General features: G+C 48.9%; 1 protein-coding gene across 2 annotated transcripts in view; it reads left to right on the forward strand.

Annotated features, from left to right (window-relative positions):
• CD58 (CD58 molecule) overlaps window positions 1-12,721 on the forward strand; it is a 40,423-nt gene extending 27,702 nt beyond the window's left edge. Inside the window, exons 4-6 of one of the 2 annotated variants that reach the window (XM_082684950.1) lie at window positions 5,472-5,553; window positions 7,989-8,025; window positions 12,405-12,721. In XM_082684950.1, coding sequence (XP_082541076.1) covers window positions 5,472-5,553; window positions 7,989-8,025; window positions 12,405-12,431 — 146 coding nt within the window. In that variant the 3' untranslated portion in view covers window positions 12,432-12,721. The remainder of the gene's footprint in view (window positions 1-5,471; window positions 5,554-7,988; window positions 8,026-12,404) is intronic. The other variant, XM_082684951.1, reaches the window with a different exon arrangement.
• The last annotated feature ends 2,333 nt before the right edge of the window (window positions 12,722-15,054 follow it).

Here is a 15,054-nt window from a genome sequence, read left to right on the forward strand (position 1 = left end):
ATGTATGAGAGAGAGAGAGAGAGATGCCCATAACCAACAAAAGAAAGAAGGTATTGCCTGCAGAATAAACCAGATGGTTGAAATCTTGAAAAGCTTCTTGTGCCCCAAGCATTTTGCCCTTGCATAGGTTTTCACTTAACCTTTACCCTTGGAATTGAGTGTCCAAGTAAGATGCCCTTTCCTGTGGATACCTTGAGAAAAGATCATCATGATCTCATCCCTCTTCTTGATGGTAGAGGTGGTTAATTTGCAAACAGACTCTCTTGGTTATACAATAATGGTGATCCATCTTTCTTTTACATCACCCTCCAAACTAATAGTTCACATTGCATTATAGACTTGGAAAGTTTGAGAAACAGTGCAAGGTAATTCCAGGTCATTTAAATCCTGGAGTAGTGCTGAGGCATCTGGGTGGCTCAGTGGGTTGAGGGTCTACCTTTATCTCAGGTCATGATTCCAAGAGTCCTGGGATGGAGTCCCACATCAGGCTCCCTGCTCAGCAAGGAATGTGCTTCTCCCTTTCTCTGCCTGCCCCTCTGCCTACTTGGGCTCTCTTTCTGTCAAATAAACAAATAAAATCTTTTTTTTCTTTAAGATTTTATTTGTTTATTTGACAGAGATCACAAGTACGCAGAGGGGCAGGCAGAGAGAGAGAGGAGGAAGCAGGCTCCCTGCTGAGCAGAGAGCCCAATGCAGGGCTCGATCCCAGGACCCTGAGATCATGACCTGAGCCGAAGACAGAGGCTTTAACCCACCTGACCACCCAGGCGCCCCTAAATAAATAAAATCTTTAAAAATAAATAAATCCTAGAGTAGTCCTGACATAGGAGATATATAACTGGGGACCCACTAAGCTAGTGTTGGAGGACGTTTTTCTTCCCTGCATCTGGGGCCCAAATTTAATGATCGTAATGGTTCTTCTTGACAATAAATTGTCTAGGATCTCTTTTCTTCCCAATATGATTTTTGAATACTTTCTGTAGAGTTGCATGCATCAGAACAGATAAATTTTTGTGGGTATAGTGGTTAAAATCTAGGTGTTACTTTTTTAAGTGCTGATTTTTTTTTTTTTTTTATTCCAGACTTTTCCTATTTTATCAGTGAAACATTGTAACTCACATGGACCAGCCTACTGCCCTCTGGCAGGCCCTCCCCAATAGTCATCTTGTTGGCTGCCCACTATCACCATTCCAGACTGCCCCACAGGAGTCACTTACCTTATAAGAAGATGTTTACCTTTTAAGAGTGAGGAAACAAGTTCTACTAGCTGGAGCGGCTTCCCCAAGTTCAATTATGTAGTGGAGATACAATTAGAATTTAGGTCTTTGAATCCTGGAGCCTTTTGTTTTCCCCATTACATCATCCTGATTCTGTATGTCTTAAAATAAGTCAAATTAAGGAATAGATTTTGACTCACGCACAGGACTTGGCTGCCAGAAAACCGTACCATTGGAATGATAGTATGGACTATGGGGGTGTTCTGTAGGACCAGGGATCAGGTTTTTTAATAAATAAATTATAAGGGGAAGAAAGAGAGAGGCGAGGGGGAGCTTAGAATGTCAAGAGATTTAAGAAGCCTATAATTAATTGCAATGTATGGACCTTGTTTGAACCTGATTCAAACAAACAATCAAAAAAAAAGTGAAAAAATAGGAGAGATTTAAGTGGTGACCGCCTATTTGATTGTATCAAGGCCTTAGTTTTTTTTTAGCTATGATAATGGCATGGTTGTGCTTTATAGATAATCCTTATCTTTTGGAAACATATACCAAAATGGGTATGGCTTAAAAATGGTGCTCTCTGGACTCAAACAGGGGCTCACTTCTCTACTTACCTTGAAGCAAGTGGGAGGGAGAGGAGAGAGCACAGTCCTTCCCTTTAAAGAGCCACCCAGTGTGGCATGCATCACTTCCAGGGCCAGCAGCTTGGCCAGACTGAGTTCATGGCCACGGCCCCTGGGTGAGATGGGGAAGTGTCCTCCTTACCTGCCGGCTGGCCGGGCATGCGCCGACTTAAAACACAGGGGTTCTATTCCCAAAGGAAAATGGGGAGTTGGGTATGGGGACCAATAGATGAATATAACTTGTACCGTTTTATTTTATTTTTAAAGATGTATTTATTTATTTTAGAGAGAAAACATGTGTGAGTTGGGGGAGGGGCAAAGGGAGAAGGAGAGAGAACATCTCAAGCAGACTTTGCTCTGAGTGCAGAGCCTGATGCGGGGCTCGATTTCACGACCCATGAGATGATGGCCTGAGCCAAAACCAAGAGCTGGATGCGTAATCGACTGAGCCACCCAGGTGCCCTAACTTGTACCATTTTAAAACTTAAATGAAATAGGAAAAACATAAAGACTGATAAAAGTAGCAAATTGTAAACAGAGGGTCTCGCATTTTTGCACCTCGACGGTCAGTTCGTGTACTCCCTGGGGTATGTGCACCTAATTTAGAAGCTCTGGGTCTCAGCCAGAGGTTATGGTGTCTCAGAAGGCTGTAAAGGCAGCAGATTGGGAGCAGTGGTTCAGGTTGGGGTACGTGTTGGAAATATAGCCACAAGGAATTCCTAATGGTTTGAGTAGGGGAGAAGGGTCCCAAATAAGAAATGTACAGATGACCCCCAGATTTCTGGCTCAAGCCACTGGATGAACAGTGTCATGGTTTCCTGAGACTGGAAAGCAGGGCAGCAGGTGTGTGGAGGACATGAGAAGTTTGGTTTGGGACATGTTCGAGATGCCTGTTAGATTTCAAGTGGAGACCTCAGGTAAGGCGTTTTGATTTGAGTCTAGGTCGCTGGGGAGTCATTAGCACGGGAGAAGGAAGTATGGGCAGATTCAGTGTACAGTCGGCATTTAAAGCCGTGGGACTAGGTGAGCAGATAAGACAGAGCAGTGGACTGGGACTGAGTCTCAGGGACTCCAGCATTTTGAGGCTGTTGAGAGGACAAGTGTCCCACAGAGGGGACAGAGAAGGACCTCCCAGGAGGCAGGAAGAAAACTCCAGCAAGGTGACCTCTCAATCAGGAGCCACATGAAGCGGGGGGAGCACCTGTCTGTGCAGCAGACGCCGAGGAAGAACAACAGACTGAAGAACTTGTGTTACTGTTTTGTCATCTCCCCTGAATATCTGCTGTCCCAGAGTGGGCGTGGCCTATGGCATCATCCGTGGGAGAAAGGTTTTTGGAAGGGACTGGATCAAGTACCATTAGACTCAGCGGTTTAAAAATAATACTCTTAAAAATATTGGTGGCTTGAAAATGAAGATGGCTTTTTTCACATTAGAATCTGTATCTATCTATATCTATCTATCTATCTATCTATCTACTAGGGGTGTGTGTGTGTGTGTGTGTGTGTACATACATACATACATATCCAAAGTAGGCAGTCCTGGACGTATTGCCGCTCGATAAAGTTGTCAGAGACCCAGCAGCAGCCTGGCTCCTCCCACCTTGCCCACTGGTTCAGGCAGGAGGATCCAGAAAGGGGAGACTTTGGAGAAATCCACACAGCCGTCCCTACAGCTCAGTGCCCAGCACTTAGTCACGTGGTCAAACCCAGTTGCAAGAAAGGCTGAGGAACTAATCTGTGAGTGGAGTGATAGCATGCCCAGCCGAAAATCTGAATTCTGTCACCAAAGAGCGGGGGAAGGATAGGGGGCGTTACAGGGAGGTAACTAGCAGTTTCTGGTTGGGGGCCTCTCAGATCAAACAGGTGGGTGACTTTCTGTTTGTTCTAACCCACGTGTGTTCTGAATAAGAGGAAAGGGTGTGTGTTCACATTCTCATTCTCATTTATTCATTCACTTTCTCTCTCCCCTCCCCAGCCTCTCCCTTCTCTCTTAACCCTCAGTGGTTGCTGTCAGTGACCCCAGCCTTCCCTTAGCAGTGCCCTGGGATCATTTTGCCATATGCTTAAGTATTCTGCCTTTGGATTTTTAGCAGCTGGATGGAGTCCACATTGTAAATATGTCCTGCCTTTCTGCTGAGGACACATAGGTTGTTTTAGCTTTTTTTTTTTTTTTTTTAGGATTATTTATTAGACAGAGAGAGATCACAAGTAGGCAGAGAGGCAGGCAGAGAGAGAGGGGGGAAGCAGGCCCCCTGCTGAGCAGAGAGCCCAATGGGACTCTGGGATCCCAGATCCTAGGATCATGACCTGAGCCGAAGGCAGAGGCTTAACCCATTGAGCCACCCACGCGCCCTGTGTTACCTTTTTGATATTGTCAGGAAAGCTGCGGTAAACATCTTTGTGCCTTTTCTGGAGGGAGGGGAAGAGCACATCACTGATCGTTTCTGTAGAAATGGACTTGCAGGGTCAAAGGATGTCAGTAGCGATACCAAGAGCATGTTCTCATTAGGTTGATGGTGATAGGTTATAGCTGTTCTCAAGGATCTTAACTCAACTGATGCTCCCAGCTGCCCTCTGAGACAGGTGTACGTATCACTCCCATTTAGCCACCCCTGGAGGAAACCGAGGCAGCAAGAGGTTTGCAGCATGCTCCGACTCTTATAATGGTTCGGTGAGACTGTGGGCACACTGTGTAGCTGCTTTACGATGGACGTTTTTACAGAGCCCTTGTTACGCACTGCCACCACAGTGCCCTACCAGACACGTGTTGCTAAGTTAAGCTTCCACAGACAGTGTGGGCTAGCTGGAAACAACACTTCTAGTGGAATGTTTGCATCTTTTAATAAATAGCACTGGGCTTGCTATGTATCAACCATATAGGGGTAAGTTTATTTATAAATACTGTTGGATCTCTTGATCTACAGTAGTCGTGTGTCATAAAGTCACCGTGAATACGCAATTAGTGAATACTGAATGTTGCTTCTGGGAAATGCAGTGTTAGGTTCCTGCAAGCTTCTGGTCAACATTTTTGGCAAGAAATCAGTAAACAACCTTGTTTTGTGTGCATTTCTATTTAAAGACACCTTATTATAGATGTGTTGTTGATTCATGAACATTGGACTCTCGGCCAACAGCGCCATGACTTAATGCCTAGATAAAGCATATCTAACAAAAACATATATTTTCTCTGAAAGGAATATCTCAGCCTTCTTCCACTTAGGAATGCTACACAGCACTTTGGCGCCGTGTTCCGGGCTGTTTTAGACAATTAGCCAACAAAAAGCATGAACGTATGAAAAATGTGGCCGTACACAGACCAGGAATAGGACACTTACCTTAGAGGAGAAGACTGAAGAAGGTGGAGTGTTGCCTGGTTCAGCCTCAGTGGGGAGATGTCCACCTAGCAATCGGGTTTTTTGCCGTCCTGCCGCATGTGTCCTCCAGGGACCATGAACATGCTGTGGCATGGACGTGGGGAGGACACATACATCTTAGCAAGTAGGCGGATTGTAGATATGGAATCTGCAAATAAGAAGAATCCCCTGGACTCTGTTTTGATCAATCTGGCTAATTCTATTTCCTTCTTTCTTATCAGCTTCCTTTATTTTTATTTTTATTTTTTTTACAGAGCATTCAAGGAACAGGTTTGCAATTATACCAGCAGTAATCATACCCCTAGCAGGAGCAATTTTTTTGGTTTTTCAAAAGAGGTATGTATACTTTCTTTCAAAAAAATCCGCTTCAACCTCGAATTGGTTTTTCAAAGGCCAGAAAGTCAATAGTTTAGAGACTAAAGCAAAGTTTGAAATTTTAGGCATTTGGAAAGAAACCAAGGCTTCTGTTTCTTCCTGTGTTCTTCATCATCCAAAGTTGCGGGGTCCGCCAGGTTTGCCAAGATTTTGCATGGTCTTGGGGGGAAGGAATCCTCAGACCATTAGGAGGCTTTACAGATGTGGGAACCCTGCTGGATATTCCCCAGCCTCCTTCTGCTTGTGGTCTGTGTCAACATGTATTATATCTCTGGTCTCCAAGCTAGATTTTGCACAAGACCCCTTGCTCTTGGCTGCCAGGGTTTTACTTTCCATTCTTCTAGCCCAGAAGGGGGTCCCGGGGAGGAGGAAGCTGTTGTTGGGGTTGGGTGACTTGGAGTGGGTCCTAAAGGCCTGGTATTACTTGCACTGCCTTCCTGAGCCATCCTGGGTCCCCTAGACATGTGGGCCAGCACCGAAGGCAGCCCATGTGCCCTGGAGAACGGGTGGGCTGTTCCCCCATCCTGTTCTTCTCCACATCTGCTTTTTCAAAAGGGCTCTTGGTAAGGCTGATTTGTTACTCCCACAGGGAATGCAGAAGAGTCACCTTTCAGCCACGTGATGGCATGTGGGTCCCACGTCATTTCACATGCATGTCTTGGACCAACTTAGATTTTATGTTCCCCTAGACCTGCGCTGCTCAGTACCGTAGGCACTGGCCACGTGGAGTGGTCTAAATATAAAAGCAATTCATTAAATTGAATTTAAAATTTCTTTCCTCATTTGAACTGTCTACATGTAAAGTACTCGGTAGCCACACAGAGCTAGCGGCTACCGTGGTAGGACGGACCAGACAGAGAAAAATTCCATCATCGCAGAAAGATCTGTCTGCCAGCCTCCGTCTCCTGTCCCCGGAGAACTGGACCAAGGATTGGGTTCACTTTGGGAGCCAGGATCAGACCTGGGCCTGTATCACAAGCCAAAGCTAGGATCCACACAGTCAACAGCAGCAATGTGGCTAAACTACTGTTGGTACCTGGCCACTAACATGTCATATCCCAGGGATACTGTTTCCATATTAAAGGTTGCATATACCACGAGGATCCCTAAGTGGTAGATTATGAGTCAGTCGACTCTCCTCTAAATAAGATATAAAAATCAGCTGAAGAAAGTTTTGAGGTTTCATTACCAATGAGTAAAATATTTAGGGAGCTCAAATGTTCTTGTAAAGAATTATTTTTAATCCCCAAATAACAGTATCATTGTTCATCAGCTCCATAACAGATGGGTTCCCAGAAACCAAAATCATTATCCATTATCATTATTCTTGTGCATCTATCATCAGAATACCTGAACCAAAAAAGAAGGTGTACTCAGTGCCCATATAATTCCAAAGCAGTCAGGTGATTTAACTTTTTTAAAAAGTTCATCCAGTGGAGAAGAAATTAATTACTCCCATGGTCAGTACCCGTAGCACCTTATAACCTGAAAAAAAAATTATCTTGAAAAATATCCTTACTTCAGCTGGCTTCACCACCCTAAAGCCATAACTTGGGAAAGGCTGAGGCATTTGGCATGGAGCCTTCTGAGGGGGATGGCGGTGAGTTGTAGGTGACAGACACCGGGACGAGTTCAGTCAGGCTTGTGGACTAGGCTGCTGGACCACCAGCCTGGCTCCAGACGAGGGCTGATGCCTTTTATGGGAGGACACTGATGTGTACGTGTATGGAAGCCACATCTTAACATCCAAAATGGCGCTGTCCAAAATGGTAAGCCATGAGCCAGTCATTGAACCTGGGAAACATGGGAGTCCAAAAGCACATGCTGCAAATGTAAAATGCACACCGACTTTTTAAGACGAATTTGGAAAGGGCTGCAAAATATCTCATTAGTAATGTTTATTTTGATTACACGTTAAAATGATAATATTCATGACATGTTTTAAAAAAATTATAGTGTCAAAATTAAACAACCTTAATTTCAAAATTAGAACATTTTGAAAATGAATTTCACCCTGTTCTTTTCACTTTGTAATACGACTGCTAAAATTGTTAAATGACCCGGGTGGCTCACATATTCCTGGGCAGTGCTGACCCACGCCATCCGAGCCTGCCCTATGTCTTTAGCTTTGTGCATGGGCTGCCCTAGACATATCCATTTTTGTTAGCAGTGTTTGCATTTATTTTCCTATCATGTGAGGAGCCGTCTTGGAACACGTCCCTGGACCCCCTCTGCAGTTAGTTTGGCTTTAGCATTTGGAAGGGTGGGAAGACCAGCTCAACAGGGCTTTGATATCGAGTGCTTCAGAATCAGGTCTCCGTCAGGCACACAGGAACTGCAGCGTTCAGCTTTGCTTTTCAGTCCTTTAACTGAGTTGAAAATGTCTTCATTTGTAGGTGTTCTGAAATATGGCAGAGATACAGAGAGAACCGAGTAAGTACCCTGTAGACTGTGCAGTGGGTAAATTAGGTATCATGCAGCAGAGCCAGAACAGGCCTGATGTGGGCCACCTCTTCCTTGAGGACCATGTGTATCTGTCACTTTTCTTGAATGGTAGTAAGTGACATCCGTGCTGGGCTCAGCAGTTTCCGGGTGTCACCTCCCGCCCTCGCAGTGGGTTTTGCACAGGGGTATCGTGACCACTTGCTCCGAGACAGTGACTATGAGAAGTCAGGGCCCATTGCTAAGACGTCATCGAGCTGGGTCAAATCAGGGTCTTCAGACTCGGAGGGTTATCCTGTTAGCCTCCGTCTCCTGTCCCCGGAGAACTGGACCAAGGATTGGGTTCACTTTGGGAGCCAGGATCAGACCTGGGCCTGTATCACAAGCCGAAGCTAGGATCCACACAGTCAACAGCAGCAATGTGGCTAAACTCCCCTATGGAGGCTCCAGAAGGACCCCGGTCCCCTGCCAGGTCCTTGGCAGTCGGGAGGCAGGAAGGAGCCCAGGAGCTGGGCTTTAGGGGGTGGCGGGAAGAATAAAGGGACTCAGGGCTGTGAGGCAGGGTAGGGAGTGACGAGTCATCCTCTTTGGGACAGCAAATGTCGGTGAGAAGAGGGAGCTAGGGCTGGACTGGCAGACTGGGCCAAGCCAAGATACTGAGAGAGTTGCCAAGAGGTCTGTGTCGTTTTTTTCTGGGAAACCACTGAGGGTTTCTGAGCAGAGCTATGTGTCAGACAGAGCTTAGGGGGCGTTAGTAGACAAGAGGCTGGAGATGGGGACACGGGCTGCTGGACAAATGGAAGAGTGCAGCCAAGCAGAGAAAGCCCGAGTCATGGTCACCCTGGCAGGGCTGCCGTGGGGGGCCGGCTGCAGGAGGAGGTGTGGCAGTCATAGTGACGAACATTCCAGCTAAGCAGGCAGGCTGCCCGGGCTGGGGGTGCGAGTTCCCTGCCAGCTCATCTCTCCCGGGCCTTGAACAAGTCACTTCAACCCTCTGTGCCTCAGTTGTCTTCTGTGGAAGAAGGGCGTAACAAGAGGAGAGGAATAGTAGTGTGGGTGATCACATAGAAGTAGCAGCATGCACAAACACGTTAAGAAAAATACAACGCTGAGAAGAGTGACTGGCTTGGAGGGGAGCTTAATCAATGTTACCACGCTAGGATGATTGTGAATATTATTATTATCCCGGAAAAAAGCCAGAAGTGGCAGGGATTCTGACGCTTGGTGCCCAGGCGGGGCTCTGGGTTGGGAAGCCGGGTCTGTGCTATGACACGCTGAGTGTGGGCTTCTGGCGCATTACACGGGTCCCGAGGTCTGGTGCACAATTGCTGAAGTGGCTTCCGGGGCTGCGCCTGGAGCTCCAGCTTGGGGTGCACCTTCATTAGTAACCGATGCCCTGAGCGTCTGAGGTCACCAAGAAAGACAAGTCCTTGGGTGACAGGCTGAGTGGAGGAGCTGGGGCTGGGTCGTGAGTCAGGGCAGAGAGCCAGATTGGCCCTTGCTAGTGACCCTCAGGGCAGCGGCTGCATATTAACGGTGAGAAGAGACTGGGGAGGGTGGGTGGGCAAGACGTCTTCTTTGGCTTTATTGAGTGAGTTGCTGATTTTTGAGAATGCCCCCGGGGTCAGCGGTAGGAGTGGGAATGAGGAAGGGCTGCTGTGCAGCAGGGAGCACCTGCCTGCGGCGGGGCCCATGGGCTCAGAAGGTCCCTTTCTCCCCAGCTGCTGGGTGAAACACACCCAGGTTACCAGGGAGGCTGGCTGGAGGCCTGGGGCAGCTCTGGGAGGCTCCTATCAAGGCTGTGAGGAGGGGTCAATGGGCCAGGAGGCCATGCGGAGGGGGCTGGAGAGAGGGTGAGCAGCGGTCAGTGAGGTGAGGAACAGGTGTGCCAGCAGGGAAGGGGGAGAGAGAGGACAAGGGTCTGTGGTCAGAGGTGGGGATTACCAATTGGCAGCAGTGAGCATGACTGCCGGGGAGGGCGAGATTCTGGGCCGGCCTCTGCTGGGACCCTGCTGGTGACAGCGGAGGGGCGGCCATCAGAACAGGACTGCCGCTGTCGTTCAGGGGAGGCTGTGAGCCAGGGCTGCTGGGAGAGGTGACGGAGTATCCCAGAGCTCATGCCCTCGCTGGCTGCTCTCTCCATTCAGCACACTTTCACGGAGGTCCCTCTGTGCCAGCAAGGTGAGGCTCTGTGTTCGCTGGTGGCTTGAGATCATGTGCCCAGGGAGGCCTCCACTGTGTGGGGTTCAGAGAAGGGGTATGTTAGGGCTCCCCCCTCGAGCAGTGTGTGGGCACACTGGAGAGAGCGGATGAGTACATAAACAGATGGGCTGAGGCCCCGGGCAATGGGCCAGCATGTGTGATAGGGGTGGTCTGGGCTGGGCAGCCACCCGAGGTGGGTGAAGAGGCCAGAATCATCACGAAGGCTCTGAGGGGAGTGGGATGCCAGCTAGATCTTCAGAGCAGGGTGGAGTGGAGAAGGCATTCCAGCCGGGGAGGCAGCAGGGGCAAAGACATGGAGGGGAGCTAGACCCTCGTGGTTTATTTGACCGAGAGACTGGTCTGCTTAGCATCAAGCTGAGTTGGTGGCAAAAGAGTGAAGTCGGGAGCATTAAGCTGGAGCAGTATGAGAATAGGGAGCCATCGGAGGCTCTTGAGCAGGAGAGCTCTGCCAAGCAAGAGAAGCACTGCTTTGGGATAATGAGTCTTGGAAGGTAAAAGTGACATCTGAGGGTGACCTCCTGGGGAGAGACCTGGGTAGCCTGGAGCTGGGTGTGGGAGCTCACTCACAGCTCTTGGTGTATTTTTGTTTACTGTTCAGATTTTGTACTTTGTATATTTACAACCTACTTAATACTAATTGTTACATTTAAAGAGGCCACTATAGCCACAGTGGGAATTCCTTAAACTCAATTATTAGTTACATATATGGCGGAGTTGGGGGGGGGCAGTTGGAAGAGTAGTGGGGGAGGGGACAAGCATAGCCAGGAACAAAGGCCAAATTTTCACGTTTCTGTGAGGACAGTGTCTGAAAGAGCTAGATCCACTTAGAATATATCCAAGGACAGCCAAGCACATTTCAGAGTGCTGAGAGAAAAACAGGCTCATACCACACTTTTCAGCCAGACAGTTCAATGTCGACAATTTCCAGGAGTGCTGGTCATCTCTATTTTTGTGTGAACGCCTGGAAGACAGGTCACAGAGTCACCCAAGCTAAAAAGGGAGCCGAGAGCCCTGTTTCTCTGGGAAAAAAGATCTGTAGTCTGTGGGGGTGTCTCAGCCTGAAGGGGAGCTGGAGAGGCAGGAGGAGCAACCCGTGTGGGCATGGGTGAGGAGTGCGGCCACCCAGCCCTGCCCCTGCTCTGAGGAGTGCTCTGCCTGCCGGGACACATTTGGGAAGCACCTCTCACTTCATGCCCCTCAAAAATTCACAGCACCCATTTTTGGATTCTATTAGATTCTTTAAAAAAATTTTTTTTTATTTTTAAGATTTACTTATTTATTTATTCGAGAGAGAGAACAAGCAGAAGGGAGAGGCAGAGGGAGAGGCAGAGGGAGAGGAAGAGGGAGAAGCAGGCTCCGAGCAGGGAGCCCGACGACGTGGGGCTTGATCCTGGGACTCCAGGACCCTGACCTGAGCCTAAGGCAGCCGCTTAAGTGACTGAGCCACCCAGGTACCTGTTAGATTCTTAATAGGAAAGCTCATAATCTTCTTCCTTTTCCCTAATCCCTGTGACTGCAGCACTCACTCTTTATGATCTCTGGTCACCAATGGGGCACAGATATTTGGGGAGCCCTGGTGTGGTCTGGGCTGCACCCAGTGGGTCTGGCCTGACCGAGGAAGTATAGGCGGTAGGGAAGGCATGAGGCAAGAACAGGCAGGGGGGTGTGAAGGGGCATGTCCAGGCTTTGCTGCAGCTTTGTGCCTGGACTCGTTTCTTCTGAGCCAACCCCGGATTGTCCTGTCATCACTGCAGAGATGACTCATCAGGAAGAGAGGTTGAGGAGGAGCGGAAACCATCCCCAGGAGCCACATGTGGCCAGGAGCAGATAGCCCCCAGAAGGAGCGACAGCTCACATAACAGTCCTTAAGGTCTCAGCTTTGTTCTTCGGAGGTCTCAATGACGCTCCAAGACTGGGTCGGTTTGAGGAAACGGGACTGAATGTGAGTGCCTCGCACTGAAGGGGCTACTTCCAGTGGGCCTCCAGCTACCGTCTCAGGAGGGCTCAAGACCCATCTCCCTTCATCTCTGCGCCGTGGAGCCCTTGGCTTTGATGGCTTCATTATAAAAGGTCTACTCCCAGTAGAATAGGAGGGTAACTTGGTTTGCATTTTACAAGTTACTAACAGAAAATCTTTTTTCTTATAGCCCCAGTTGACCAGTACTTCAAGATGATCAAATGTATAGTGACTAAGTTATTTAAATAATGGAATCAAAAGCCATCTGATTTGCTGTTCAAGTATTCTGTCATCTTCAAGGACATTTTGGAACTCTAATCTGAAGTGACCCTCCACTGGAAGAGTTTTTTTTGAAGAAATATCAACTATTAACCAGAACTAGTATCTACCCTATCCCTGCTCTGGTCTCCAACTACATACTGTAAATAGTTTTTGATTCTCAGTTTCTTACTGCTAATTTTCTATCAGATATACACATGTAAATATGTAAATATACCCTAAATGGTAGGTGGTTTGGCTTTATTTTTTCCTCTTAGGTCAGAAAACTGTTCTGAGTCATCTACCTCAGGAGGTGAAGGATTTTTACTTAGATCCGTCCTCCGCTGCTCTTTTGTCTTAGAGGGAAAAGAATTCATTGCAGGATGGGTAGTGGAGTGAGGAGATGGACAAAACACGTTCCGTGTGCTGGATCCGTGGCTCTTGATAGGAGGTGAGAACACATGGGTCTTCCGTTTACTTCGCTAAGACCAGATTGCCGCCATCTACACTGAGGGGGACTTGCCACATGAAGGTCTCTTAACGCACTCAGTGTCTGGTGTTAGCTGTCACATGGGCAGGGAAACAGCAGAGAACTCTTAAAAACTCTGAAGTCCTATACAAATGCAGACCAACAGCCTCTCCTGAATGAGGAACAGATGGCGCTGGCTATCCCTTGAGTCGCCATCATACATACCAACGTCCAAGGCCCTTAGCTCCTGAACCCGCACTACCCCTGGAGCTCCTGTCACATGAGAGTCTTCAGCCTGAAAGAGGAAACACTGCTTTATCACACCAAGGCAAAGCGTGCTGAAAGGAGCCCCATGAGACTGCTCTCTCTGGCCCCCTCACAGTTACCAGCAAGAATGAGGTGGGGGCCTGGGAGCCCCGAGTACTCTTGGGAAGAGCCCTTCTTCCCCCTGCTCCTTCTACCTCTGGGCAGCAAAGCTTCCTATCAACACGTGTGTCTGGATCATCTTGTGAAACCCTTTTATTTCAGGCCCTGGGGAGCCTGGGACTCCCAGACCTTCCTTCGCCTTTTGGACCTTCATCTCCAGACGCTCTGTAAGGCCGTTTCTGACCCCTTCATTAGTAGCAAGATTCCTAGGATTCTCTGCTATGAATGTTCCCTCCACCATTCTGTTCTCACCAGAACCCGACTCTCCCTGAGGCTGATGCTTCCCGATGCCCTCTCAAGGGCCAGCTGCTTCCTCTCTTGGGCTCCTTGGACCCTGGGCAAGAAGGAGGCCTGGCGTCCTCTTGGCTCCTTTCTGCTTCCAGCCCATGCCTCCTTCCTCGGTTCTGATGGGCAAACCAGTAGATCAGCACTACCAGACATTCCCTTTTCTAGCATCTTCGTTGTTCCTCAACCTGTGAAGATTTTAGCGCTAAGCCCAGATCACTCTCCTAATGCGCCTCCCTTCCGAATCTGAGTGTGCTTTCAGAACCCCAGATCCGGTGCCCTGGCATGGTCTGCCCCAAGCATCTTGCCCCCCGTCCCTTCCCAGCAGTCACTGCCGTGGTCTTGTCCCTGACCTTCCACCAGCAATGCCTGCAGCCCCTCACAGTCCCTGTTACAAGTGTCCCTGCTCCTCTCTACATCTTACACATCTCTCCCTGCGGGCCCTGCTCCACAGACCCCCACAGACCCCCACTGGCCTGCTGCTGCAGCGACCTCTTGTTCCCCGAGCCACGCTGGGTTTCCATGTTCATCGTGAGAGTGACTCCTCTACCTTTACTCTTCTACCCTCCCACTTGTCCTCATTTGGCCAGATCCTAACAAGGTGGGCAGAGTCACCTCTGCTGGTTCCCTCCCCGCACCTGAGCTGCCAAGCACCCCTGCAGGCAAAGACAGCCCTGGGCTGAGTCGGGTCATCTTGGACTGCAGATCCCCAGGGGGCTGAAGTGGCTCTCAGATGGCCTTGCATCATTGCCCAGGTCTGCTCACTTTCTCTTCCTCTCTCTTCCTAGACCTGTAGCACTGTGTCCGCATGCTCGGCGGCTTGCCTCACTTCCTCTGTCACCGAAACAAAAGCATCCAGAAAAACGTCCCACCACGTATCTGCACACCCGGCTGCGTTGGCAGCCGTGTCTTTTGCTTCCCCTCCTGTGACTGTTTGAACACTCCTTGCTCCTCCTGAACCCAGTCTCCCCGACCTTGTCTTTGTCTGCTGGGGCTACCATAACAAAATACGAGTAACTTAAAAAACAGAATTTAGGGGCGCCTGGGTGGCTCAGTGGTTAAGCCGCTGCCTTCGGCTCAGGTCATGATCTCAGGGTCCTGGGATCGAGTCCCACATCGGGCTCTCTGCTCAGCAGGGAGCCTGCTTCCTCCTCTCTCTCTCTCTGCCTGCCTCTCTGCCTACTTGTGATTTCTCTCTGTCAAATAAATAAATAAAATCTTTAAAAAAAAAAAAAACAGAATTTAGGGCGCCTGGGTGGCTCAGTTGGTTAAGCGACTGCCTTTGGCTCAGGTCACGATCCTGGAGTTCAGGGATCAAGTCCCACATCGGGCTCCCAGCTCCATGGGGAGTCTGCTTCTCCCTCTGACCTCTTCACCTCTCATGCTCTCTCTCACTCTCTCT

Source organism: Mustela nivalis, assembly GCF_964662115.1.
Source record: "Mustela nivalis genome assembly, chromosome: 10".
Lineage (NCBI taxonomy): Eukaryota > Metazoa > Chordata > Mammalia > Carnivora > Mustelidae > Mustela > Mustela nivalis.